Raw genomic sequence first — 27,331 nt, forward strand, 5'->3', positions numbered from 1 at the left:
TATGACAGTGTCATTGCTTTTCACTCTGAAACTTCCAACGCCTTTTCCATCTTGTATTGACAAAGGCTATTTCTGCACACAGTTAATAAGCAAAGCTTAAAACAATATCATAATTGATTTATCTGAAAGCATAACACATGATTTGCAGTCCATACAGTTCCTGCAAATCACTTTTGAAACTGTTTCCTTGCAACTGCTAATCAAAATGCTCGACTCCACAAGTGTTAATGGTAGTTCTCTACTGAAGGAAAGGTTTTCCTACTTAGATGGAACTATCTGTGAGTAAGTTGGGTGGGGCTTGAAGGCGTGATGGGGTGGGATGGGAGGGAATTGTCAGCATTAAAGAAGCATCTATCTCCTTTCCTAGATTTTAGGAGAAACCTGGAGAAATCTGGAACCTATAGGCCAAAATAAGAAATGTGAACAAATGAGAGGCACGTTACTGTCATGTTACCGTTACATGTTACTGTCATGTTACCGTTACACGTTACTGTCATGTTACCGTTACACGTTACTGTCATGTTACCGTTACACGTTACTGTCATGTTACCGTTACATGTTACTGTCATGTTACCGTTACATGTTACTGTCATACAGCATCTCCTTTTTGTCTCCAAATGTGTGCATAATTGTGTTGATCTCCATGTCAATGTCTTCACATCTTTTGTCTTAGTTCAAAAGACAGTTTCATATCTCATCATGAAAAAGATCAATATGATACAGGAAATGGATAATATGAACCTGTCTCCTCCTTCACTCCCACCTGCCTCTCAGAAACGCTGAAAGAGGAGGATGACATAAACGAGTGGAGGAAATCTGGTAAAGTGTTCTTCATGCTCGTCCATCTCATAGCAGTACGAGACGAGGTGGTGTCCTCAAAACACGGCCTGGCACAAAATAGCCTCAATTTTCACTTTCACCCAGAAACATTTTGATGGATACTGTCCCGCTCGCCCTAAAGTAATAGTTTCTGCTAAACTTACCGAGAGAAAATTAGATGGAGGGGTGTGGGTGGGAATATAGATGCTAGATGAAAGAGCAGAGAGAAGGCTGGGGGAGAAAAGAGAGTAATGGCCTCACCTGAAGGAGACAGAGAGAGAGATAAAGACAGGAGAAAGGGAGGGAGACGGAGGGAAACAGAGCGAAGCGACAGACAGAGGGAGGCAGATGTACATGGAGAGAAAGATTGTGCGAGAGAGGGAGATGGACAGAGAGAGGGAGAGAGAGAGAGAGAGAAGGAGGAGATGGAGAGAGTGAGGGAGAGGGAGAAAGACCAGAGCAGAGTGTACAGTATGTGGGGGGTGGGGGATGGGTGGCGTACAGTGCATCGAATACAGAGAGATGTTGTTGAAGCTCAGACAAAGGAGAGAGGGAGACTGGTGTCTGGAGAGCAGAGGGAGTCAAAACAACACAAAACACAGCAAGCCACTCTCACAGCTAACCATTAACTTCACAGATGCAGTTATTGCTATTATTAATTTGTTATAATTACTAATTCATTAATTGGTTATAAATATTGCAATACTAACCAAGGTAGCTAAGAGCCATCTGTACACTTTTAAAGCCATCAGTACAACGACAACAACAGCACAGCCACTGTAATATATAACTATAGGCAGCATCATAAAAGGCAGTAGAGGAGCAATAAGTTAATATCATAGATCAAGTGAGACACACCCAGTATAAATAACAGTGTTTTAGCTTAAGCTCACGATACTGCTACTCAAGATATCTTAGCACAGTGCAAGAATGACGGTCTTTCTTTAGTTCATAAGGAGTGGAGATATTGCCTTTCTCCCATTTGTTCTGGTGTGTTATGGTGAGGAGACATATTCAGGACAAGTGGCTTTTCTGAAGGCGACTGGCAACTGACTTTAACTTGGTTTAGCGCTTTCATTGTGACCACAACTAGAGAGAAGACTCTGTTCTAGCACCTCCCTCGCCCATAGCCTCCCACGCGTATGTGCACACTCAAACACACTGTACTCGACCAAAGTCAATAAAGCTGTATGCTATACACACAGAGGCATGCAGATATGGTGTGATTTAAATGAAAAAAATCACCAAGAGTATGAGAAAAAACAAACAGAAAACACTGGCCAGCAGTGAACAAAGGCAACACACACACATACACACACACACACACACACACACACACACACACACACACACACACACACACACACAAAACAAAGCTTTTTCACACGATCATCTTCACACACATTCAGGACAGTCACACGTTTGGAAATGGTGCTCATACCATTGTTTCTGTCAGTGCTAGCTGAAATACGGATGAAGAAAAAGGTCCTGAGTTTGTACAGGAAACTGAGTAAAATCATAATCTAAAAGAAGAATGAAAATAAATGGTGTTGTCATATATATCTCATATATAGGCCAAGCACTATAATATAATCTGCAGGATCCCCTGTCTCCAAAAAACATTTCCTCTGAAATGCTACATTCTGAATTAGACTGATCGTGTTTACATGTTCAGACTATAGGTTATGGAGGGGCGTGGAGTGGTGATCCTTAAAGCATCACATTAGGACTGAACTATAGGGTCCAGTTGTGTTGTGGTCACATTGATTTCAGGATTATGATCACTGTGATATATATCTGCTTGCAACGATTGCTTCAGAGATGTTGAATCAGATGTTGAATTTATCCTTTCTGCAGTGACACAACAAAAAGGCAACAAAAGAGGAATATTTACTGCATTTACATATTTACATTTTACAATGTTTAGAGCGTTCTCCCTAACCACTGATTACATAATTCTGATCATGTAGTTTATTCTTCAGTAACAGGAACTAGGAACAGCTTAGACACCCCATGAAATGGGAGACATTTCTGCAACCTGGATGATTTGTGAAACCAAAGCAGCTTCACAGAGTAACAGAAAATAACTATTACCATTATCACCATGGTGAACACCATTAAATACACTATTACCACTATTACCATGTTGAACACCCTTAAATACACTATTACCACTATTACCATGGTGAACACCATTAAATACACTATTACCACTATTACCATGGTGAACACCCTTAAATACACTATTACCACTATTACCATTGTGAACACAATTAAATACACTATTACCTCTATTACCATTGTGAACACCATTAAATACACTATTACCACTATTACCATGGTGAACACCCTTAAATACACTATTACCACTATTACCATTGTGAACACCATTAAATACACTATTACCTCTATTACCATGGTGAACACACTTAAATACACTATTACCACTATTACCATTGTGAACACCATTAAATACACTATTACCTCTATTACCATGGTGAACACCATTAAATACACTATTACCACTATTACCATGGTGAACACACTTAAATACACTATTGCCACTATTACCATGGTGAACACCATTAAATACACAATACACTATTACCACTATTACCATGGTGAACACACTTAAATACACTATTGCCACTATTACCATGGTGAACACCATTAAATACACAATACACTATTACCACTATTACATGGTGAACACACTTAAATACACTATTGCCACTATTACCATGGTGAACACCATTAAATACACAATACACTATTACCACTATTACCATGGTGAACACCATTAAATACACAATACACTATTACCACTATTACCATGGTGAACACCATTAAATACACAATACACTATTACCACTATTACCATGGTGAACACCCTTAAATACACAATACACTATTACCACTATTACCATGGTGAACACCCTTAAATACACAATACACTATTACCACTATTACCATGGTGAACACCCTTAAATACACATTCCTCAAGAAACTGAAGGGAAGTGTAAACAGCACAGCAGAGAGATTGGAGAGTTTGCTGTATAGCTTCACCCATGCTACATATATTAATAGAAAACAACTGCTGAGTGCTTGCATTCAAATCCAACAAACTGTTGGGGCTTATCTGCTCCTGTCTAAAATTACACTGTCAGAAGGAGGCGGAAGCCGTCCTGCTTCTCTAGAATCCAGCATTTCTCCAATTGGCTGATAGATCTGAGACCTCGCTGAAAGTATGCACAACTCCATGGGTTTTCACACTGAAGAACAGATTGTTTATTAGTTAAGATCTCAATTATTATTAATCCTTTAAGTTCAAGAGATGATTGCGATTATAGACAAATTAAAATGTCTTCACAGGAAGGTAATCAGACTAGACATCAATAAATCTATAAACACACCAAAAGGCTGAGAACCATGCATAGACTTGATACAGCTCATACAAGGTATACATAACTTGGCAAGCAAGTAAGCCTAGGTGAATTATTATGTAGAAATCTTTGCTAATATGCTAAGTAGCACATGCCAATCAATTAAAATGGATGTCACACAGTGACAGTCTTTCAAGGAATGTGTCAGTCCAGTATATTGCATCATGTTGAATAAGTCATTTATGACAGTGAAGCAACACCCTCAAGCAGTGATCAAAATAGCATTCTGCAGAATGTGCCTGAAACATTTTAAAAAATAATTTTTGCAAAACAAGCAGTTTCAGTGGTACAACTAATTAGCATAAAGCAATTAAATTGGACCATATACTAGGAACTAATACCACTTTCTAGAATGCTTGAAATGTAAGCATGCATGTCTTTGACACATCTATAAATGTTAATGTTCTAGCATTAATTTCACTGCCAGCTACCAGTCTATGAAAAAAGTGATTTATGGTTCACAGTGCTAAAGTAATGCTTGGACAATAAGATCTCAAGTTCTTGATTTAATCCCATCAAATTCTCCATGTACTTGGGAAGTCTTGGATTTGATTGTGATTACAAATTACACCAGAAGAACAAGATTATCAGGGACAGCAGACCCCAAGCTGAGTCTTAAAATAACCACACTCATGATCACACCTGACAAAACATCATCTACTTCACCTTTATTGCCAATGAGTTCATAAGCTTTATTCTACCACAGCAGGCCACCAGATGGTAGACTGGGCAGATGTGTTGAAACATTGAAGTCATGACTCGTATTCCACATGCCACCATCTTCACAGTTAATCACACAGTTCACCTCTTGTGATTTCAATGTGAATGAATATGCAATCTGCTCAACAGAACCGAAGTTGGAAAACTGTTCCCAACAAAATGGTTTATACAGATTAGGTTTAGACTAAAGCTTAAAATATTTAAGATTGTTTTGTATCACTTATCATCTGGGCTTTAGCATTTAGTGTAAAACTATTGAGTTGGCAACCTGATTTGATGACCATATCATAGCCATACATAACCTGAGTCACTCAGTGTAGAAAAGGGTGACAGACTAACATCAACACTTTAATTACGTTACAGGTTATGTGGTTAATGTTGTTTGTAGATATGATCCATCATAGGTTGCCATCTATGTTCTATGTGCCATTAAATAACAAAATTATACAACACATTAAATAACAACAGTAAAAACTGGTACTGTTACCTATCTAACTAAAACATAGAAATGCAGCAAAACCAGAAAGCAAATCATCAGCTGTTTGCTACCTGCTGAATCACTGGTTCACATGAACCTTTTATTACATGCACAGTGACCAATATGTCCCCTTTCATAAGACACTGACAATGACTATTCATTAAAAATGTGACACAGTAACTGCTTGGGTCTTGGTGTAAATCGCTATGTCCGAGGAATAACCCAGGTCATCTGTTCGCCTGTTTGTTGTAATAAGCATTTGTAACAAGTCAGGCCCCTGTTGCTAAAGAGAGGGGAATTACAATATATCATTACCATATATGGCCAGAATGTGTAAAGCAATGATTTGATTTTTAGTGATTTGGAGTCAACACATTGAACTTTTTAAACTGTTTAATATGTTCCAAAAACCATTTCTGAGCAATTTTTGCAGTTTGGAAGGGTACATTATTCTGCTAGAAGAGGCCACTGCCATTTGGGAATACTGTTGCCCTGAAGGATGTACTTGGTCTGCAACAATGTTTAGGTAGGTAGAACATGTCAAAGAAACATTCACATAAATGCCAGGACCCAAGGTTTTCCAGCAGAACATTGCCCAGAGCTCCACGCCGCCTCTGCCAGCTTGTCTTCTTCCCATAGTGCATCCTGGTGCCATCTCTTCCCCAGGGTGTCACTCACACCCCAGGCTGTCCATATGATGTAAAAGAAAATGTGATTCATCACACCAGACCACCTTCTTCCACTGCTTCATGGCCCAGCTCTCTTGCTCATGTGCCCACTATTGCCACTTTGAAGCGAGGTTAACATGAGCATTCAGACTGGTCTGTGTCTCTGCAGCCCCATGTAGAGCAAGCGGTGATGCTCTGACACCGGTGTGTTCTGACACCTTTTTTTACTGTAATCAGTATGAACGTCTTCAACAATTACAGTAGCTCTATTGTGGAAACAGACTAGACTAGCCTTAACTATTCATACTATCAGTCTTGGGCATCCTTGAGTCAGCCGAGAGTTTACCAGTCCTCTCTTAGCCCACTTATGGTAGGTATGAAACACTGCATACCAAGAACACCATGTAAGACATGACATTTTGGAAATTACTCTTTTATATATATATATATATATATATATATATATATATATATATATATATATATATATATATATATATATATATATATATATGTTTTTTTTCCCAAAGGCCTGGGAGTTTGAGATGCAGGATTTTCATTGGTCCTACGACTACACTCTTCTGGGCAAAGACTGGTATGGTCATTCCTGGGATCTGTTGTAGCTAATCTTCCAGTTTAGGGGTGACATATTCTTCTATTATCACTGGGACAACCTTGATGTTAACCTTGCACAGTATCTGGTATTTTTCCAAATGTTCATATTCCTTCCTTCAGATATGTCCTTTTCTTGCAACTGCCACATCTATTACTACTGCTATTTTCTGCATCTTATCAACTACCACAACATTGGGTTGGTTCACCACTACATGCTTATCTGTCTGGATCTAGAGGTCCCTCCGTTTCTTAGCCTTTTTGTTTTACACTATATTGGGATCCTATAGGCATGGGCATAGGCCTATCTATAAATACATCTATAAATGATGGGACTGTAACGTCCACCATGCACAACAAAAACTGATTGGACATTATTTGATTGGTGGACCATCTCAAAACAGCAGTGGAATGAATGCATTAATTGTACATTACCACTAACTGTGTATGGCAATAGGTGGACTGCACATATTCCACATATAGTAATATTTAATTATTTAATACTTCTAATAAAGTGTCAGATGAGAAATATATGTGATGGATAAAAACATACGTGATGGATCACGTTTCCAATGGGTAAACTGCCCCCCTCCCATCTCTACCCCACCAATGGTGGAAGTATTGTATGAGACGATTTCACCTCTGGAACTGGTCAGAAATAGGCCTGCAGTGGTACTAGTAGTAGGATAAGTTACAGCTTGTTAATATGGTTTTTGAGATACGATTTATTGCGTTATGATCCCTGGATCATATATAATCTGATCCCTGGAACAAGAGACATGATGATATTTGAGGGGCACATAAATTCTGTCCTACAATGTAATTTTAATTCTGAAGAGAGAGAACAAAAAACACCTTGTGCAAAAACACCTCACCTGACTAAAAAAGCAGCTTTTGCAATTATATGTAGGCATGCCAGATATCTTAAAAAAAGACGACAACACAATACATCTTTTTTAAAACACTAACATAGCCATGAACAACAAGGCCACGGACTTAACAGAGTGTTATTTGTTATTTTACCTAACAATGATGCCCGTGTTATATTGCTACATCATTACATATTCCAGCATCTATTGTGTGTTAAAGTGCATTGTTTATATAAGCATACGCTCAGGAGGACACTTTGGTCTTATGAATGAAACAACACTGTGGGTTGGCAAAAGGTGGAGGTTTGATGTAAGAATGGTATTCTCTCATAGCAAACACAAAACAAACAAAAAATAAAAGCTTTTGGCAACACAGGACATTTTCAATTGATTCTATTTGGCTACAAGACAAAACATCCGAGCTAAACAAACAACGGGTAATTGATTTAAAAATAGCCCTTTCTGCCATAGTAACAAAGGTTGTTTGTGAAAACAATTTGCACAAAACAATGCATGCGTACCTGAACACATAGAACAACAAACAAAAATATGTCGACTGAAAACCTGATGCTAGTATTTGGCTGTATGTATGGGCATTATTTTATAATGTACAATAACAAAAATCTAAACAAAAATATCTAATATCGCAGTGATACAACAAACAAACAAAGTGACAAACAAAACCCACTTGTAGTGAGTCCTAAGCTGCCTTTTGTCCACTAATATGCTACTGTAATAAGAGTACAGCTTGCAATGAACAGACACACATGGGACTCTTGTTGTCATCCCTGCCCCATCCACTCCAACTATGATGGTATGAAGACGTCTCTACCATCTTCATCAGTTCTGCTGGACACTATATTGGTAGCTTTGTTTGAAGTGAAAACATTACAGTCAGTCTCCACTGAAAGTGCTCGAAGAGCGTCGTTCGTTTTGTTTTATCAAGAGTAGACAATGTGTTAACATGGACACGCTGTAGCCTATTTCTGCATGTGGAGGGTCAAATAAAAAAATAATCTTTCTGTATTTAAAATACACAACGGTAAACGTTCATGACGTGGCCTCCCACAGGGCAAAGACAGCAAGAGTGGCGCAACTGTTCTCTATCATTCTCCCGCAAACACAGTCCATGTCATTTATGTAGCCTATAAAATCGTGTTGGATTATGGATGAAGGTTCATACGTTGAATGACATGAAACGGTTTAGTCAAGTTGCCTACAGACGCACTGCTGTGTTGATGGAGTTACCGTGTTGTCGTCGCTGTGTTTACTGCACAGTGCAGCTTTTGTCTGAGTCTTAAGGAGGTTTTACCTGAATGTCATCTTATCTACAGATGAGCAAAGCAAAATACATCAATGTGTACACAATACAAACACAGTGCGCACTCAAACGTGTTTATAAATATTTTGTGATTTTTTTTAAAACAAATATGACATTTAATTGGATAGTAGGCCCTTTTATTTTGGTTATTTTAAACTACCCCATATGATACACAAATGTGCACCTATATCAGCCAGCGTCCAGAACGAAGGCGAGGCTCGTCTGACGGATACGCCTCGTGTCTTCTCAAACGGTGCACGAACGGACTCTCCTGACCTACCTCAACAATGAAGGTCCTCTCTTCTCCGCAAACGGATACGACCCAGAATAAAATGTGAAAATAGCAGGTCTTCCAACAGAAACCCGGGAGTCCAGTCCTCTTCCCCTTCGCTCCCACCCCCGCCATGACTGTCCCCACAATCCCTCCAACCTCCGCTGATTTCCAGTCTTGTGTCCTGTGGTCCTTCCTCCGTCTAAACAATGCACCTACTTTTATGCCCCGTTTTTATCTGGTTATTTTTTCACCGCAGACCAACCGCTAAACTCGCAGATCCATGGCGCAGACTCGGGTTCTTAAAGTGGTACGAAGGGGACGGAACCGTGCGAGGCTCAGCCCAAACGCGCCGTGTCAACGGGAGTCAGCGCGCGCAGTCCCACACGCTCACCCTCCAGCGGCGCGCGCAGTCCCACGCGCTCACCCTCCAGCGGCGCGTGCAGGTAGATCCGCTATATACTTCATTATTAAGGTGGATAGCGGTGCACTTTAAGAGTAAACCTATCAGTCGTGAGTACAGTACGCGTCCTGCGCTAATGCAGACGGTAGTTCATTAATCTTGAACAGCAACATGACATACATGCGCGTGTGTACGTACGCGTAAACGTAAGGTTTATAAGTAATGAGGGAACTTTGGAAGACGCATAGGTCTATTGACCATATAGGAATATGTGCTACAGAACTTTACCAATGTACATCCCGAAAATCCCCAAATATATTGAAAAGATTAAAGATGACTCCTGTTTTGGGGTTCATATAAACATTACAAATATTAACACAACAAAAACAGCTATGCCTGTGGTAATTACAGACATCCTAATATTCTTTCATGGCAAAAGTTCATTTAAATTTCAGTGTGCATGTGTGGGAGCATAAAAGAGCAAATATGCTGTGAGTGAAATGTAAAATGTAAAATTCAGCTGAGAGCTTGTAATTTCTCTTTAGCGCTCATTTTCTCCTCTGGGAGCATCTTTAAAGCCATAATCACATTTTGCTTGCAATAATTTGTTTGTAAGTCTTTTGTAAGTTTGTAAGTTTGTTTACAGCGATCTTCAAAAGTATTTAGGTTGTTTATACTGAGCTTTTATTTTTTTTCTCTCCATTTCAGAACAAAGGCTCTGTGACTTTGGTGTACTGCAGTGTATCCCAGGGTGTCCAGCTACTGTTCTGATGCTCTCCCACCCTGCAGACTTCATGGTTGGACAACCTAATCGTAATCTAAGATCTCTGTAAATATCTGAATATTAGAACCAGATGTGTTACATAAAACTAAACTCTGCCGTCATGTAGGCTATATGGGCAAACACAACAGGTGTTTGTTTTATTGCTTAACGTGGTTTAATACTATTTTAAACTATACTTTATAATTATATTCTGAAATCCATCATTGTAGAAATATAAACTACATTTGGGATGGACTGGCTGGATTCTACCACAGTCATAGTGACTTCCTGTTTATTTTAAATCTCTAAATTCAGTCTCGTCTGCAGACTGTGTAGTTACCTGTCTGGTCAAACCTCCCTCCTTTTGACTGTATTTTGCTCCATGGTTGTCCAGAGAAGTGTTATTTCAAATGTCCCTGTACTCTGCACTGTACAGTGAGTTGTGGCCCAAATGTCCAAACTCAGACCACCACAATGAAACAGCTGTCGTCACTGCCACCTCATTTTGTGCCTTCAGTGGTATCCAGACATGAGAACTTACCCTGCTATTGTGTTATCTTGGATAGTAAAAACATCGATAACATAAACGTCATGCAGGGCTTTTATCATTTTGCACTACAATAAAGATACATATAGTGCCTTTATGCAGCTATAAAAGCCATTATGTGATGCTATGCAGTGTCCATCTATATTACAAACATACACTATAGAGTAAAATCTGAAGTCAGTTTCTTTTTAGAAAGCAATTAAAATGCCATGATCTGCTTACAACATGGAAAGACATAAAACACAAATGTTCTAAGAGCATTTTCATCTGTTATGTACTGTGATTCATAGGTCACATAAAGGAACAGAATAGAAAACACAGAGCACTTAGATCAGACCAATACTGTTAACTGTTAATAACTGTTAAAATTAGGAACATTTCAAAATTACATTTCCTTTGCATTAATTTGCTTAATTCATTATACCTAGTTACAGTAAAAGCCATTTCATTGTTATTTTATTTTCAGCAAATGCTGGTGAAGTGATTGCAAGGTTGATTTGACAGAACCTGCCAGACTACCACACAAGTCTCCACAGCAACATTGACGCTCTTTTCCTGGTAACACCATTATTTCAGATTTGCGGAGTTTATTTTGAGGGTAAGTGGGATCTAGAGCCTGTGTGGACTTTAAAAGGTTCCAGTTAGTCACAGCATAACCTACTGATGGAAAACTGTTCAAAGTAAAACATATTCAGATATGCAAAATTGTGCTGCAGTTTATGATTCAGGGGAAGAACGCAAATGGATGTTTATGTAGTGTCTACCAGTGTCATTAAAACATTACTGAAATGGGTGTAGGAGCTAGTGTTTATGATAATCACATGCCCCAAGCAAATTGTAAGTGCTTTTTTTCCACACTCAATTTTATATGAAAATTGCATAGCTGCAGTCTGACACTTCTTCTAAACAGACATGACTTAACATCATTGTATTCATTCCATACATTTATTATTACAAAATAAATTAATTATGGATTGGGTAGCGTGTAGCTAATCCGATTTTCAGAGCATGTCTCAAATTATGCATGTCTATTGTAGCATACACCATTGCTTTCTGGCAGGCCTGAATTTTCAGGACAGCCTTTTGGGATGACCTGACTCAAAAAAAAATATTTCAGAAATATGGAAAGAAGCACAGAAAACAAAGCACAGAAATATGGAAGTAAGCACAGAAAACAAAGCACAGAAATACATACGAAAGCCAACTTTGTATATGATAAATCATATTCAAATATTATAAGCTCAGTCTGAATTGTGTTGCAAGACCACAAGAACAGCAGCATCCGTGCTACCAGCCTGATCGGCGAGGTCACAGCATGTCTGCTTGCTGAGGTCTTGTGGAGGGGTATAAGCAGGAAAGACAGGCTCTGTTGGACGTGCAGCCCAGCGTAGAGGAGCCATATCTGGGTCACAATGCACAGAGCCATAGCCTCCCCTGGAAGCGCTCTGCTCCATGCTGGGAAAACAGTGGGGCGCAAGCCAGCATTTCCAAGAGCAGCAGTGTGGGGAGGGCCTCTTCTCAGACTCCCTCCATCTGGAGCTGTGGTGTAGCACACGCACGTGGCCGCATGCACACACATACACACGCATAGCCAGTTATATGAAGACACAATTGATTGAGTTTGAAGTAAGCATATTTGTGTCAGTTCCTTTAAACATACTGGAGGAGAAACTTGCCTCACTCCTGGTAGGTAGCTGCTGTAGTCTCACTCCTGGTAGGTAGCTGCTGTAGTCTCACTCCTGGTAGGTAGCTGCTGTAATCTCACTCCTGGTAGGTAGCTGCTGTAATCTCACTCCTGGTAGGTAGCTGCTGTAGTCTCACTCCTGGTAGGTAGCTGCTGTAGTCTCACTCCTGGTAGGTAGCTGCTGTAATCTCACTCCTGGTAGGTAGCTGCAGTAGTCTCACTCCTGGTAGGTAGCTGCTGTAGTCTCACTCCTGGTAGGTAGCTGCTGTAATCTCACTCCTGGTTGGTAGCTGCTGTAATCTCACTCCTGGTAGGTAGCTGCAGTAGTCTCACTCCTGGTAGGTAGCTGCTGTAGTCTCACTCCTGGTTGGTAGCTGCTGTAATCTCACTCCTGGTAGGTAGCTGCAGTAGTCTCACTCCTGGTAGGTAGCTGCTGTAGTCTCACTCCTGGTAGGTAGCTGCTGTAGTCTCACTCCTGGTAGGTAGCTGCTGTAATTTCACTCCTGGTAGGTAGCTGCTGTAGTCTCACTCCTGGTAGGTAGCTGCTGTAATCTCACTCCTGGTAGGTAGCTGCAGTAGTCTCACTCCTGGTAGGTAGCTGCTGTAGTCTCACTCCTGGTAGGTAGCTGCTGTAATTTCACTCCTGGTAGGTAGCTGCTGTAGTCTCTTTCCGTGAGGTCTTCTCCATTTGCTTTTGGAATTCCAAGGTACTTGTATACCATGTGGTAGTACAATCCCCTCAGTTCTAGCTACATTATCTCTTATTGTAACCATCCTATACACACTTAGCCAGTTCAATTGACATTCAGATATTGTTGCTGTATACCCTGGTGAGATGAATTAATGAGTTGATGTCTCTTTCAATTCTGGCATACAACTTGACATCATCTACGTAGAGGAGGTGACTGAGGAGGTTGTGATGGTTGCTATACATGCTATAGCCTCTCTTGGTGAGGACTTCATTGAGGGAGTTCAGGCCTATGGACAAGGCATCTCCTTGGTAAATCCTGCACATGATGGTGACTGCTGCTATTGACCTGAAGTTGTCCTGCAGTCATCTTCCACAGCTCCACTGACTTCTCGATGAAGGCTCTTAGAGTCCTGTTGATGATATACAGCCTCAAACATACCAGCACGCATGTGTAGGGCATAGAATCACAGGGTTTATTGTACTCAATCAATGCCTGTCTGGTCTTACAATCTGAAGTGACTGTTTGATCTAGGAGCAGCTTGGCTCCTCTGGTGTTCTTGCCAATGCCTTTCTCGGCCCTGCACAAGTACTAAGCCACGTGCCTTCTCAGCTGCAATGATGCCTGACAGGAGCTTCCATGTTGGGCAGAGGCAGGTTGTTGGATGGAAGTTGAAAGGAACTGCACCTTTCTGTGGGTTCTTCAGGATCAGGACTCTCCAGCCTCTGGTTAACCTTTCAAGGTGGGTTCCATCAGTTAGCAGCTGGTCAATTTGTGCTGTCTGATGTTCAAGGAGTGTAGCTGGCCATTACGTGTTCCACAAGTAGTCATGTCATGGCCTGGAGCTCTTCATATTTTAGACAGTTTCTACTGCTTGGTCTACTCTCAGATTCAATAACTATCTACAGATTTGGTGGGTCTGTTCTCAGGCTGCCTGTACACTTTGGATGAGTGTGAGAGACCATCCTAGCATCTATCTCCCTTGTGTACCTTCAGGCAGGCTTCCGGACCCGAATCTCAGGTTCATCTTTGTCTCCAAGGCCTTGGGTTTGTTGAACATTCTCCATGGCCTTTCTGCAGTTCTGACAGCCAACAGTTCGGTGATGCTATACTTTGGCCTCCTTCTCCACAGTGGAAGTGGAGTCAAGTATCAGTGTTGCTGTGGAAAGTATCAGCTGGTTTGTCTCAGTGATGGTCACAGTAGTGAATGTCCATAGTGAATTGACACTTGCTCTTGGTTGTATGCGCAGCTTAGCCAGGATGTTCAGGATGGTGTTGAGCTTGGTGCATGGGTTCACAATTGTGATGATGATGATACAGTATGTAGACCCGTTGTCCTGGTTCCCCTTTGCCATAGCATTGGTGTTGTATCTTGTTAATCTCTATTTGTGACAGCAATTGTCATTTGCAGATGTTGGAATGCTAAGCTACTCGTTGTTTCAATGTTAATCTAGATGTCAAGTCATCCATAGTTCCCATACCCACCCTGCACTGGACTAGCTGGTGTAGTAGCTGTCCAACAGTCCTATATTCTCCACTCTCCTCAGGTAAAGTCAGTGAATTGCAGTGAAGTGCAGGTGAAACATCCTGTTTCTGACACAGTTTGATGTTTCAATCTTCATCAGCCATGATACACACACACACACACACACACACACACACACACGCGCACACACACACACACACACACACACACACACACACACACACACACACACACACACACACACACACACACACACACACACATATTGGTTTCTCCTTCTACAAATGCACATTGCTTGATGATGGATTTTTGTCCAAAATGTCCTGTTTCCCTAGAAACTCATGTGCTTGGGTACAATTTCCCCAAATTATATGTACAGTGGGTTGCAAAAGTATTCATACCCCTTGAACTTTTCCATATTTTGTCACATTACAACCACAAACATAAATATATTTCACTGGAATTTAATGTGAAAGACCAACACAAAGTGGTATACAATTGTGAAGTGGAAGGAAAATTATACATGAATCAACATTTTTTTTACAAATAAAAAACTGAAAAGTGCGATGTGCAAAAGTATTCAGCCCCCCCTGAGTCAATACTTTGTGGAGCCACCTTTTGCTGCAATTACAGCTGCAAGTCTTTTAGGGTATGTCTCCACCAGCTTTGCACATCTAGTGACTGAAATTCTTGCCCATTCCTCCTTGCAAAACAGCTCAAGCTCAGTCAGATTGGATGGAGAGCGTTTGATAGATAGAGATAGATAGATAGATACTTTATTGATCCCAGAGGGAAATTCCTGAATTCCAGTAACAGATAGTCACATAGGGTTATAAAGGGAAGAAAAGATAAAAAAATATACAGTAGGTAAACAGTTTAAAAATCCTAAAGTTGAAAAATGAAATAATATAAGATAATATAATAAAATAGACTTCTCATGGCAAAAGTTACAGCAGCAAAATTAGCATTGGAATAATGTACAGGTAGTGCAAGTAGTGCAGTAATACAGTAGTAAAGTGAAAAAGTACAGGTAAGAAAAAAAAAATAATAATAATAATAATAGTAATAATAATAATAATAAAAATAAAAAAATAAAAAACTGAAAATGCTGGAAAAAAGAGGTATGGTACCAGGAGGGTGTTACGTATGATAAGGGGCTATGTCCATTAGAGTGACCGGGTTGGAGGTGTCACAACGTTTGTAGTCTGCTATGCTGAGAGGAGTTGAACAGTCTAATGGCCTGGGGGACAAAAGACTTCCTGAGTCTTTCGGTGGAGCAGGACTGGGACAGCAGTCTGCCACTGAATGAGCTCCTCTGCTGGGTGATTGTACTGTGCAGAGGGTGGTGAACATTGTCCATGATGTTTAGCAGTTTGTTGAGGGCTCTCCTCTCTGCCAGTGGTGTTAGGGGCTCCAGCTGTAAACCCAGCACAGAACCAGCTTTCCTCACCAGCCTGTCAATACGTCCAGCGTCCCTCTTGCTGATGCTGCCTCCCCAACACACTACAGCATAAAAGAGGACGCTGGCTACCACAGACTGGTAGAACATCAGCAGGAGCTTCTGGCAGATCCTGAAGGACGCAAGCCTCCTAAGAAAGTAAAGTCTGCTCTGGGCTTTCTTGTAGAGGTGGTCGGTGTTCACTGACCAGTCCAGCCTTTCATCCAGGTGCACACCAAGGAACTTGTAAGACGTAACTCTCTCCACATCGACCCCATCGATGGAGACTGGCTGCTGGGATGGCCTGGACCTTCTAAAGTCCATGCACATCTCCTTGGTTTTGGTGATGGCAGATGGTTTGCTTTGCACCAAACCACGAAGTCCTCAATCAGGCTCCTGTACTCCATCTCCTGTCCATTACTTACACACCCCACAATTGCAGTGTCATCAGAGAACTTCTGCATGTGGCACGACTCCGAGTCGTATTTGAAGTCTGATGTGTACAGGGTAAACAGGACTGGAGAGAGGACGGTCCCCTGTGGTGCTCCTGTGTTGCTGATCACTGAGTCAGAGGAGCAGTCCCTGATCCTGACATGTTGTGGACTCCCAGTCAGGTAGTCAGTGATCCAGGTGACCAGGTGCATGTCCACCTCCATCTTCACCAGCTTGTCTCTCAGCAGTAGGGGCTGGATGGTGTTAAAGGCGCTGGAGAAGTCGAAGAACATGACCCTCACAGCACCGCTCCCCTTGTCCATGTGAGAGTGAGCTCTGTGCAGGAGATGGAGGATGGCGTCTTCCACCCCCACCTTCTCCCTGTAAGCAAACTGCAGTGGGTCCTCAGCATGGTGGACCTGAGGTCTGAGGTGACTCAGCAGTTTTGTGAACAGCAGTTTTGGGATCTTGCCACAAATTCTCAATTGGGTTTAGGTCTGGACTTTGACTGGGCCATTCTAACACATGAATATTCTTTTTTTTAAACCACTCCATTGTAGCTCTGGCTTTATGTTTAGGGTCGTTGTCCTGCTGGAAGGTGAACCTCCGCCCCAGTCTCAAATCTTTTGCTGACTCCAACAGGTTTTCTTCCAAGATTGCCCTGTATTTGGCTCCATCCATCTTCCCATCAACTTTGACCAACTTCCCGGTCCCTGCTGAAGAGAAGCACCCCCAGAGCATGATGCTGCCACCACCATATTTGACAGTGGGGATGGTGTTTTCAGAGTGATGTGCAGTGTTATTTCTCCGCCACACATAGCGTTTTGCATTGTGGCCAAAAAGTTCAATTTTGGTCTCGTCTGACCAAAGCACCTTCTTCCACATGTTTGCTGTGTCCTCAACATGGCTTCTGGCAAACTGCAAACGGGACTTCTTATGGTTTTCTTTTAACAATGGCTTTCTCCTTGCCACTCTTCCATAAAGACCACATTTGTGTAGTGCACAACTAATTGTTGTCCTGTGGACAGTTTCCCCCACCTGAGCTGTGGCTCTCTGCATTTCATCCAGAGTCACCATGGGCCTCTTGGCTGCCTCTCTGATCAGTGATCTCCTTGTTCGGCCTGTAAGTTTAGGTGGACGGCCTTGTCTTGGCAGGTTTACTGTGGTGCCATACTCTTTCCATTTCCGGATGATGGATTGAACAGTGCTCCGTGAGATGTTCAAAGCTTGGGAAATCTTTTTATAACCTAAGCCTGCTTTAAACTTCACCAAAACCATATTCCTAACCTGTCTGGTGTGTTCTTTGGACTTCATGATGCTGTTTGCTCCCCAATATTCTCTTAACCAACATCTGAGGCCGTCACGGAGCAGCTGTATTTGTACTGAGATTAGATTACACACAGGTGGACCCTTTTGAGTCATTAGCAGTCATCGGGCAACTTCTGAATGCAATTGGTTGCACTCAGGGAAAATGGGGCTGAATACTTTTGCACGTCGCACTTATTAGTTTTTTATTTGTAAAAAATGTTTTGATTCATGTATAATTTTCCTTCCACTTCACAATTGTATACCACTTTGTGTTGGTCTTTCACATTAAATTCCAGTGAAATATATTTATGTTTGTGGTTGTAATGTGACAAAATATGGAAAAGTTCAAGGGGTATGAATACTTTTGCAACCCACTGTATACACTATATTGCTCACCCATCCAACAAATCCAGTCGTGAAATGTCTTTAATGTCTCCTAGATATTCCACAATGAGCTGTTTCATAAGAAAATTGAAGTGGTTGGGAATGACATCAACTCAGCCATGAAGTGATAGGAAGTGGTAGGCCACGTAAACTGACAAAGCGGATGCTGAAGTGCATAGTGCAAAGTGACGAATTGCGCTTCTCCATCAGGCAATCTGATGGACAATTCTGAGTTTGGCAGTTGCCAGGAGAACAGTATTTCTGCAAGTATAAAGTTTGGTGGAGGGGGGATTATGGTGTGGGGTTGTTTTTCAGGAGCTGGGCTTGACCCCTTAGTTCCAGTGAAAGGAACTCATTCAGCATACTCATGCTTCAGCATACCAAGACATTTTGTACAATTTCATGCTCCCAACATTGTGGGAACAGCTTGGAGCTGGTCCCCTCCTCTTCCAACATGACTATGCACAAGTGCACAATGCAAGGTCCATAAATACATGGATGGTATAGTCTGTTGTGGATGAACTTGACTGGCTTGCACAGTCTTGACCTCAACCTGATAGAACACCTTTGGGATGAATTAGAGCGGAGACAGAGAGTCAGGCCTTCTCATCCAACATCAGTATGTGACCTCACAAATGCACTTCTGGAAGAATGGTTAAAACCAACGTCATATTGAACCCTATAGATTAGGAATGGGATATCACTTAAGCTCATATGTGAGTCAAGGTGATATCACACACACACACACACACACACACACACACACACACACACACACACACACACACACACACACACACACACACACACACACACATTGTTAAGAAAGGTCAAACAACTCTGACGCTAGCTAGCCTATCATAACCAGGAAAAGGATTTGTCCACCACGTTCAGGTTACCAACTAGCAGTTGCTAGTTTTAGTGGTAGACAATTTTCTATCATGCTGAAAGTCTTTCAGCATTAGTTTCGTTGGCGATAGAAAAGGACGTGCTGATGCTAGCTCCTACCTGAGGCTCACCATCTGCAACGAAGGGACTTTGACTACTTGGCCGGGGAACAAGAACTTTAACTATATCTGTAGAACCACCTTTTGTCCACAAATACAGACTTGTGCAAACAGGCTGCCCAATGGAGGATGGGTTCCCTTTTGAGTTTTGGTCCTCCCGAGGTTTCTTCCTAATCCCCACCACCATAGGGAGTTTTTCCTCACCACTGTCACCTTTGGCTTGCTCATTAGGGATCTGGACCCATACGATTTTAAAGCTGCTTTGTGACAACATGTGTTGTGAAAAGCATGATATAAATAAATTTGACTTGACTTGACTTGACTTCTTGATGGAACTGAAGAGAATAGATCTGTATTTGAACTGTTTTTGAGGAAAGAGAGGAGGAGATTTTTGGTGAGTAAAATGTTGCCATTTTCCTAAATGATATTGCAAGTTTATGGGGTCATTATTGATGTTTTTTATGTGTGTCGCTGCTATAGCTGCAGAAAAAGACTTGTTCATCCCTGGTTTATTTATTCAATAAACGCATCAATAAACGTATCAATAAATGCAGGCTACAGGGGTTATCTGTCTGTGATGCAATGGCTCTTTATGCTATATTTCTGCATATTAAGATGGTTATTATAACCATAAATTAGTTTCTGAGGGGTAGATTGATTCAGACGGAGCAATGCTGAATGCCTAGGTGTGAAATGCACAGTCCGATACTGGTGTTTATGGAGGGTCCTGTGCAGTATCTTAGCTTTCCTCAGGACTGCACTTTTCTGGGCAGAGATAGCAGGTGTTGATCTGTCCAGATCTGTTGGAGCTACACCCTCACTTTGGGGGTCAAAGTCAAATGTATTTATATAACGCTTTTTACAACACATGTCTTCACAAAGCAGCTTAATCGTATGGGTCCAGTTCCCTAATGAGCAAGACGGGGCGACAGTGGCAATGGAAAAACTGCCTAGTCAGGGTTTAGGAAGAAACTTGGGAGGACCAAGACTCAAAATGAAACCCACCCTCCATTAAGCAGCCCACAAGTAAAAGTCCATATTCATAGTTCTAATATAGTTTTATAGTTCCAGTTATAGTTCTAATTCCAGGTCGAGCAGTCACAGTCCCTCCAATGTAGATGTTGAGCCTCAGGGAGGAGTCAGCCTGTCCACTGGCAGTAATGGCACATCCATCAACAACATTGGTACATCCACTGGCAACCAGTTGAAGCAAGTAACCAGGATAAAAAATACAGGTTAAGTATGTGAACATCATTTTAAACAACCATATACACTGGCTACTTTATTAGGTACACCTTGCTAGTACTGGGTTTGTCTTCAGAAGTGCCTTAATCCTTTGTGGCAGATTCAACAAGGTACCAGAAACCCCTCACAGAGTCTGGTCCATATTGATATGGTAGCATCACACAGTTGCTGCAGATTTGTCAGCTGCACATCCATGATGTGAATCTCCCGTTCCACCACATCCCAAAGGTGCTCTATTGGACTGAGATCTGGTGACTGTGGAGGCCATTTGAGTACAATGAACTCATTGTTGTGTTCAAGAAACCAGTCTGAAATGATTCGCACTTTATGACATGCTGTGTTATCCTGCTGGAAGTAGCCATCAGAAGATGGGTACACTGTGGTCATAAAGGGATGGACATGGTCAGCAACAATACTCACAAGTAGGCTGTGGCATTCACATGATGCTCAATTGGTACTAATGGGCCCAAAGTGTGCCAGGAATATATCCCCCACACCATTGTACCACCACCACCAGTCTGATCTCTGACCCTACCATCCGAATGTTGCAGAAGAAATTGAGACTCATCAGACCAGGCAACGTTTTTCCAGTCTTCTATTGTCCAATTGTGGTGAGCCTGTGCGAATTGTAGCCTCAGTTTCCTGTTCTTAGCTGACAGGAGTGACACCCGGTGTGTCTTCTACTGCTGTAGCCCATCTTCCTCAAGGTTTGACATGTTGTGCGTTCAGAGATGCTCTTCTGCATGTCTCGGTTGTAACGACCGAGTTTGGGTTACTGTTGCCGTTCTATCAGCTTGAACCAGTCTGGCCATTCTCCTCTGACCTCTGGCATCAACAAGACATTTGCGCCCTCAGAACTTCCACTCACTGGATATTTTCTCTTTTTAGGACCATTCTCTGTAAACCCTAGATATGGTTGTGTGTGAAAATCCCAGTAGATTAGCAATTTCTGAAATACTCAGTCCAGCCCGTCTGGCACCAACAACCATGCCACATTCAAAGTCACTTAATTCACCTTTATTCCCCATTCTGATGCTCGGTTTGAACTGCAGCAGATCGTCTTCCTAAATGCATTGAATTGCTGCCATGTGATTTACTGACTGGACATTTGTGTTAATGAGCAGTTGGACAGGTGTACCTAATAAAGTGGCTGGTGAGTGTATATGTGTGTGTCATTTAAAACAGAGGAGTCAAATGAGAGAATCTAGGACCAGTGGAAATACTGTGCCACACCCTCAAACTTCCAGGTCTCTGGTAGAAGGTCTGAGAGTACCGAAAAAAATGTACAACCTCCCACTGGAAGGGTGAGTCAGCCATTGTGTATACATTATGCATTCACTGTATCGTTTGCTTTGCAAATTTCTGCCCAGGTTTGAGGTGGAACTGAAGATAAAACTGCACCTTCACGTATTTTAGCACCATTCCTACATTGAAAGTTAAATGTCCTTGCTTATTTCAATTTTCTGACAAGGACAGATTTTTAAAGACTCTTCCCCTTTTTCACCATTCAGCTTTCTTTCTATAGGGACTTTTTTGGTTCATCCTCAGATCTGCTGATCATCATGTTTTTATCCCCTGTCTCTGACAGGCAGCTCAGACGCCATCTTAAAGTTAATCTCTTCAAAAACGCTGGAAAGAAACTGGGAATCATGAATAAAGCATCTACAAAGGGCATCCAAATGTCCATGAAATACCATCAAATGTCTTAAGCTTCAGCAAATGGCTGTATGGTTTATCAAAAGTCAGGAATTCTCTACAACTCTTTGGCATGTAAAAATATACAAATGCATAAGTGACACCTCAAATAAGCACAAGAGTGACATTTGTTTAAAAAAAAAAGTGGTAAATGCAGACGGGAAGCAAATCTGTGTCAAATAATGCCAGAGGGATGACATATTGATATTTGATATGGCATTGGTATGCCTGAAAACCGAAGACCAGATCAATACCTTAATGTATCAACACAAAAGTACCTTAGATATTGATTGCTCTTGAAAAGGAGAAAGCAGTGAAGTGTGCCAAGAACGTGCAGTCCAATCAACCACATTACTGATGATCCTCCCCTCCTATATGTTTGAGGGGAACTTTGTACTTACACTTTAGTGCATGACCAGACTTTGTATATGACCAGGTTTATTATCTGTTTTTTATATGTTGCTGAACAAGTAAACTTGTGTGTTCATTATATCACCCAGAATGAAATTTCTGTTAAGGTGAATTGAAAAAACACCAAATTGACTTATACTAATATTCTTATGGCAACAATTTAAATCATTTTACTACATTTAGTTGACATTCACAATCAAAGCTTTTGGGGTTTGTGAATACAATGTGTAAAAATATAGTGCAGTAATTTGTGTGTGTTTCTATTTTCATTTGATTGGTTGTTTGACAATTCAAACTGGACATTTGAAGATGTGAGTTTTATAAACTTTATATAGATGGTTTATGGGAATGTGCTTACCTTGTGCTCTGTGAGAGAATTGGTGGACACAGTATGGGCCATCAATAACACAACTAGCATTCAGTATTCTCACATAATGTCCTTGAATTCATCTTAAGCTGTGTCTGTTAAGGCAGAACCATAGAAGTGAAAGCAAAATGAGTCATTAAGAGCCTAAAGACACAGCGACCTAGATAATGTTGTGATCTAATTGCATTTTTGCATATCAAATTAAGCTCAGAAATGCATTTCTGGAGTGTGGTTCTGGAGTGTTTGAGAATATTCTGCAGAAAAGATTTGTGATTTCAGAAAGATTTCATGAAATATAAAATCTAATTGAGAGCAGTTTACTATTTTGAATGGACAGAGGTTTCATGCTTTTGCTCCCTGCTTTATAAAATGAATTAGATATGTAAAAAAAATGTCCTGTGAGACTAGACTAGAGTCATTTCATCAAAAACTCAGGCGTTCCCTAAACCTGTGATGTACAGCTGACTGTCGAGATGGAGCCTGACGCTGGTTTTAGCATTAGTGCAGGTAAATACATATATTTAACAAGCTTATTTGACATCTCTATAAATTTCTCATTTAAAGTTTGATGTAATTCTGTTCCTTACCACATGAGGTCACCATGTTTCAATAGAAGAGATTTCATTGAACAATAAAAAAACACATTTTAGCCATGTCTAGTAGCATTCTGTAAAGGTTATACAATGTTCTTCAGGCCATAAACTTATAACTTATATAATAATATTATAACACAACACAGTTTTATAGCTGGGACTGAAAATGTTGCATTTAAAAATAATCTATAAAGGCCTTTACTTTTGCTGCTAATGGCAACAAATGCATATACCGAATTACTCGAGGCTATTTTACATGTTCAGGAGCTTAAACGAGTCTCAGCACATCTTGTCAGGCATCTGGTACATTCTTCAGCAGAGACCGAGCAATTATTTCTAGGTCACAGAGATATCACTGGTCATCAAACCAGTGCAACATATTGAATTATTGTTGTATTATTTTTTATTATCATTTTGCATTGCATCCACACATGGATACTTCATTGGCCTGAGATTTAAGGAGGTTTGGCTTCTTTTCCACACCAAACTCATGGGTTGTCCTAGGATTTTCTTGCCAGGGCATGTCACGAGCAAGCAAATAAGTGCTTATTATTTCAACTGAAAAACTTAGTCATACCATTTAAAATGTCAGCACCATGGAAATTTACACTCAAATTGGAAAAAAAAATCTATATTTCCAACAAATGGAATTATATTCACTTTTACTTTAGACACTAAAGTACATTCAGTGTGTGAAATAAGCGTAATTCTGGATGATGTAGGCTTCACTGTGAAAAGAGTACTAGAATGTCCAATTATTTGTGCTTTCACTTGCTGTGTGAGCCTCCAACAGCTAAAGCGGGACTCTGAGAGTACCTGACAGTAAAACCTAATAATCTCCCGGTAAGGCAATAATAAAGATTACTCTCTATGTTAAATATCATAAATTATATTATATTAAACTTTCAACATTGGACAGGCACTTTTATCCAGAGAGACTTCTCGACATTTATAAATATATACATCACACAGTGCGTGCTGCTGAGAATCAAAACCACAACCTGGGTTTTACAAGCACTTTGCTGCAGAACTTACAGCCAATCACCACTGATGGCCTATGAAGAGTCACCTCACTCAGTGACCATTCAGAACAGCTAGCTGGCCGTAATGTCCATAGTGGTCACTCTCTGGCTGCTTCCTTCTCAGGAGGGCTGGGCTGAAATGGCTCAGTCCTTCCATTCATGCATACAAACGGAAAACATGTGCCTTCACACAAGCGTCTAAATCTCACCATTCTAAAATTAGAGAAGAACAAGGCATGGGATGATTTCTTTTGTCCAGCCGGATCTCTCTCTCCATTGTCACATATAAAAGCAGCTTTATGTCAGTTCAGAATGCCTGGCATATTTCCATAATCCACATACTAAGTGCTTAACGTATAAGAAATATTTTTATACATATGCTGTACAACCATCAGCCACTTTATTAGAAACACCTGTATACATACTCATTTTTGGTAATTATCCAGCTAGCCAATCATGTAGCAGAAGCACAGTGTGATAAACTATACAGCTGCAGGCCATCAGCTTTGGTTAACATTCACATCAAATACGACAATGGAGAAAAAAAATGTGATCTGAGTGTCTCTCACTCTGGCATGGTTGTTTGGTGCCAGATGGGCTGGTTGAAATATTTCAGAAATTGCTGATCTCTTGGGATTTTCAGACACAATGGTCTCTAGAGTTAGCAAAGAATGGTGTGAAAAACTCCATTCAGTGAGCAGTAGTTCAGCAGGGAAACACCTTGTTATTGAGGGAGGTCAGAGAAAGATCACCTGACTTGTTCAAGCTGACAGGAAGACTAGAGTAACTACTAACTACTAACCACACTAACTCAGTGTAAAGGCTTCTCAGAAGATGGCAGACCTTGAGGTAGATGGGTTACAACAGCAGAAGACTTTTCACTTGGTGGCTTGGTGGTTAGCACGTTTACCTCTCAGCACTGGGGTCTTGGGTTCAAGTCCCCATCTGAGTGGAGTTTCCATGTTCTCACTGTGTCTGTGTGGGTTTCCTCCCACAGTCTAAAACATGAAGGTTAGGTAAATTGGCAGTTAGTTCCAACACAGTAATGCATCTCACAAAGTGCAAGTAATCTTGACCATGATATTTCCATACATGTTGGTCTCCACAGTTACCAGATCTGACTTCAACAGAGCACCTTTATGATGTGGTAACAGTGGGTTTGCTGTAAAAAAAACATGCGGCTAACAAATCTGCAGCAATTATGTGACACTGGAAGAGACATCTAGTTCTTTTATGTTAACATTTTAACAGAATTCTATCACTGACCTTTTTAGTTAGAGTGAGCTTCCCAAAACCATTGCGATGTGTAGCTGGCATGTTCCACTTTTTGCTGCTGCCTTGGAATCAGTTTGATTTGAATTTGTTTCCACTGCTTGATGCACATAGTCACACCCAGTTTGAATGTATTAGTAGATAAGGACTCGAAATTCCTGTTTTCCAGCATGGCACAGTTTTGAGTGGGCGAGTGTGTTGCAGAGTCATTGCAGAAAAAGAGCTTTTTTAAGCCTCCTCCTTGCTCGGTTTGTGTCTGATGTCTGTGTACTCATCTCAGTGAGATGTGAAATCAAATGCCATGCTGTAATATAACAATTACAATGCACTATATAATACTATATACAGAAGAATTGCCATTTATAGTGACAAAGTAGGTCTGGACTGCTGAGAGTCAAGGCTGATCTCTGCGTTTGTCCTTCAGCTTATGCTTATCATCAGTATTTCAAATCATTTATCTATTAACACATTCAAATTGGGTTCCCACATGGTTACATGTGTCCAGTATGTGCCTAAAAGTAGGTGAACTCCTGACCATCATACTACTTTGGTGGACATCCAATTCCAAAATCATGGGCATTCATATGGAGCTGCACCACCACCTCAAACCCCTGCAACTATAACAGTTTGAAGTGTTCTGGGAAGCCCATCCACAATATTTTAAGGGTGTCTGTGGAAATGTATGCCTATGTGAGATCACTTTGATGATGTATGGGAAGGTCTAAGTTGAAAGTGTGTTCATTGGAGCATAGGTCAGGTGCACTGTGTGCAGGGGAGCACAGTGAGGCTTCAACCCCCCATAGGTGGAAGCTTATTACTGCCTAAAATGTCTTTGTATGCTGTATCACTAACATCACCCTTCGCTGATACAATGGGGCATAGCCAACAGCCCCAAATCATTATACCTCTTCCACCAAACCTTTTACTGTACATTCTGGTATGTATTGTTCTCCTGGTATCACTAAAGCCAGATTCATCCATCATCCATCCGTCTGTCAGAAAGTGACGTGTGATTCATCTCTCAATAGAGCATGTTCTGACAACTCCAGAGTTTAATAGAGTGATTTTCACCTATCCAGGCAGATTTAGGCTAACGTGCCAGTGGTGCTTCTAGACGTGGGTTTGAATAATGATTTTTTTTTTTTGTACGAGGTTCAGGTGCTTCATGGTTGAGCTGTTGTTTTTCCAAGACATTTCCTTTTTGTAATAATAGCACTTACATTTCACTAGGGCAGGTCTAGCAGGGCAGATATTTCACAAACTGACTTGTAGCAGATCTGGTATCCTGTGACAGCACCATATTTAAAGTCACTGAGCACTTCAGTATGACCCATTATACTGCCAAATGTTTGTCTATAGAGATTGCATGGGTAAATTCTTGTTG

The 27,331-nt window shown here is 41.0% G+C and overlaps 2 protein-coding genes and 1 long non-coding RNA gene across 7 annotated transcripts in view; 1 reads left to right on the forward strand and 2 right to left on the reverse strand.

Moving 5' to 3' along the window:
• mmp24 (matrix metallopeptidase 24) overlaps positions 1–9,695 on the reverse strand; it is a 32,635-nt gene extending 22,940 nt beyond the window's left edge. Inside the window, exon 1 of the mRNA XM_077013824.1 lies at positions 9,211–9,695. Coding sequence (XP_076869939.1) covers positions 9,211–9,336 — 126 coding nt within the window. The 5' untranslated portion in view covers positions 9,337–9,695. The remainder of the gene's footprint in view (positions 1–9,210) is intronic.
• On the forward strand, positions 9,473–11,505 carry LOC143521210 (uncharacterized). The gene is made up of 3 exons (XR_013132698.1): positions 9,473–9,647; positions 10,313–10,401; positions 11,381–11,505. It is a non-coding gene; the product is annotated as an uncharacterized LOC143521210 (long non-coding RNA).
• LOC143521209 (uncharacterized) lies at positions 11,080–26,058 on the reverse strand. Of its 5 annotated transcripts, XM_077013825.1 has the most exons (5): positions 25,942–26,029; positions 25,768–25,837; positions 25,586–25,673; positions 23,052–23,155; positions 11,080–18,900 (listed from the first exon to the last, which is right to left on the reverse strand). In XM_077013825.1, the coding sequence occupies exon 5, from the start codon at positions 16,964–16,966 to the stop codon at positions 16,412–16,414; it is 555 nt and encodes a 184-aa protein (XP_076869940.1). In that variant the 5' UTR covers positions 16,967–18,900; positions 23,052–23,155; positions 25,586–25,673; positions 25,768–25,837; positions 25,942–26,029; the 3' UTR covers positions 11,080–16,411. The 5 variants fall into 5 exon arrangements, 1 of the variants encoding a protein (XP_076869940.1); XR_013132695.1 differs by lacking the exon at positions 25,768–25,837; XR_013132694.1 differs by lacking the exon at positions 23,052–23,155.
• Between the last annotated feature and the right edge of the window lie 1,273 nt (positions 26,059–27,331).

Source organism: Brachyhypopomus gauderio, chromosome 8 (genome assembly GCF_052324685.1).
Source record: "Brachyhypopomus gauderio isolate BG-103 chromosome 8, BGAUD_0.2, whole genome shotgun sequence".
Lineage (NCBI taxonomy): Eukaryota > Metazoa > Chordata > Actinopteri > Gymnotiformes > Hypopomidae > Brachyhypopomus > Brachyhypopomus gauderio.

What these genes read in the sequence shown, in the direction of transcription:
- LOC143521209 (XM_077013825.1), bottom strand. Translation starts at nt 16,966, where the DNA reads ATGGACAAGGGGAGCGGTGCTGTGAGGGTCATGTTCTTCGACTTCTCC.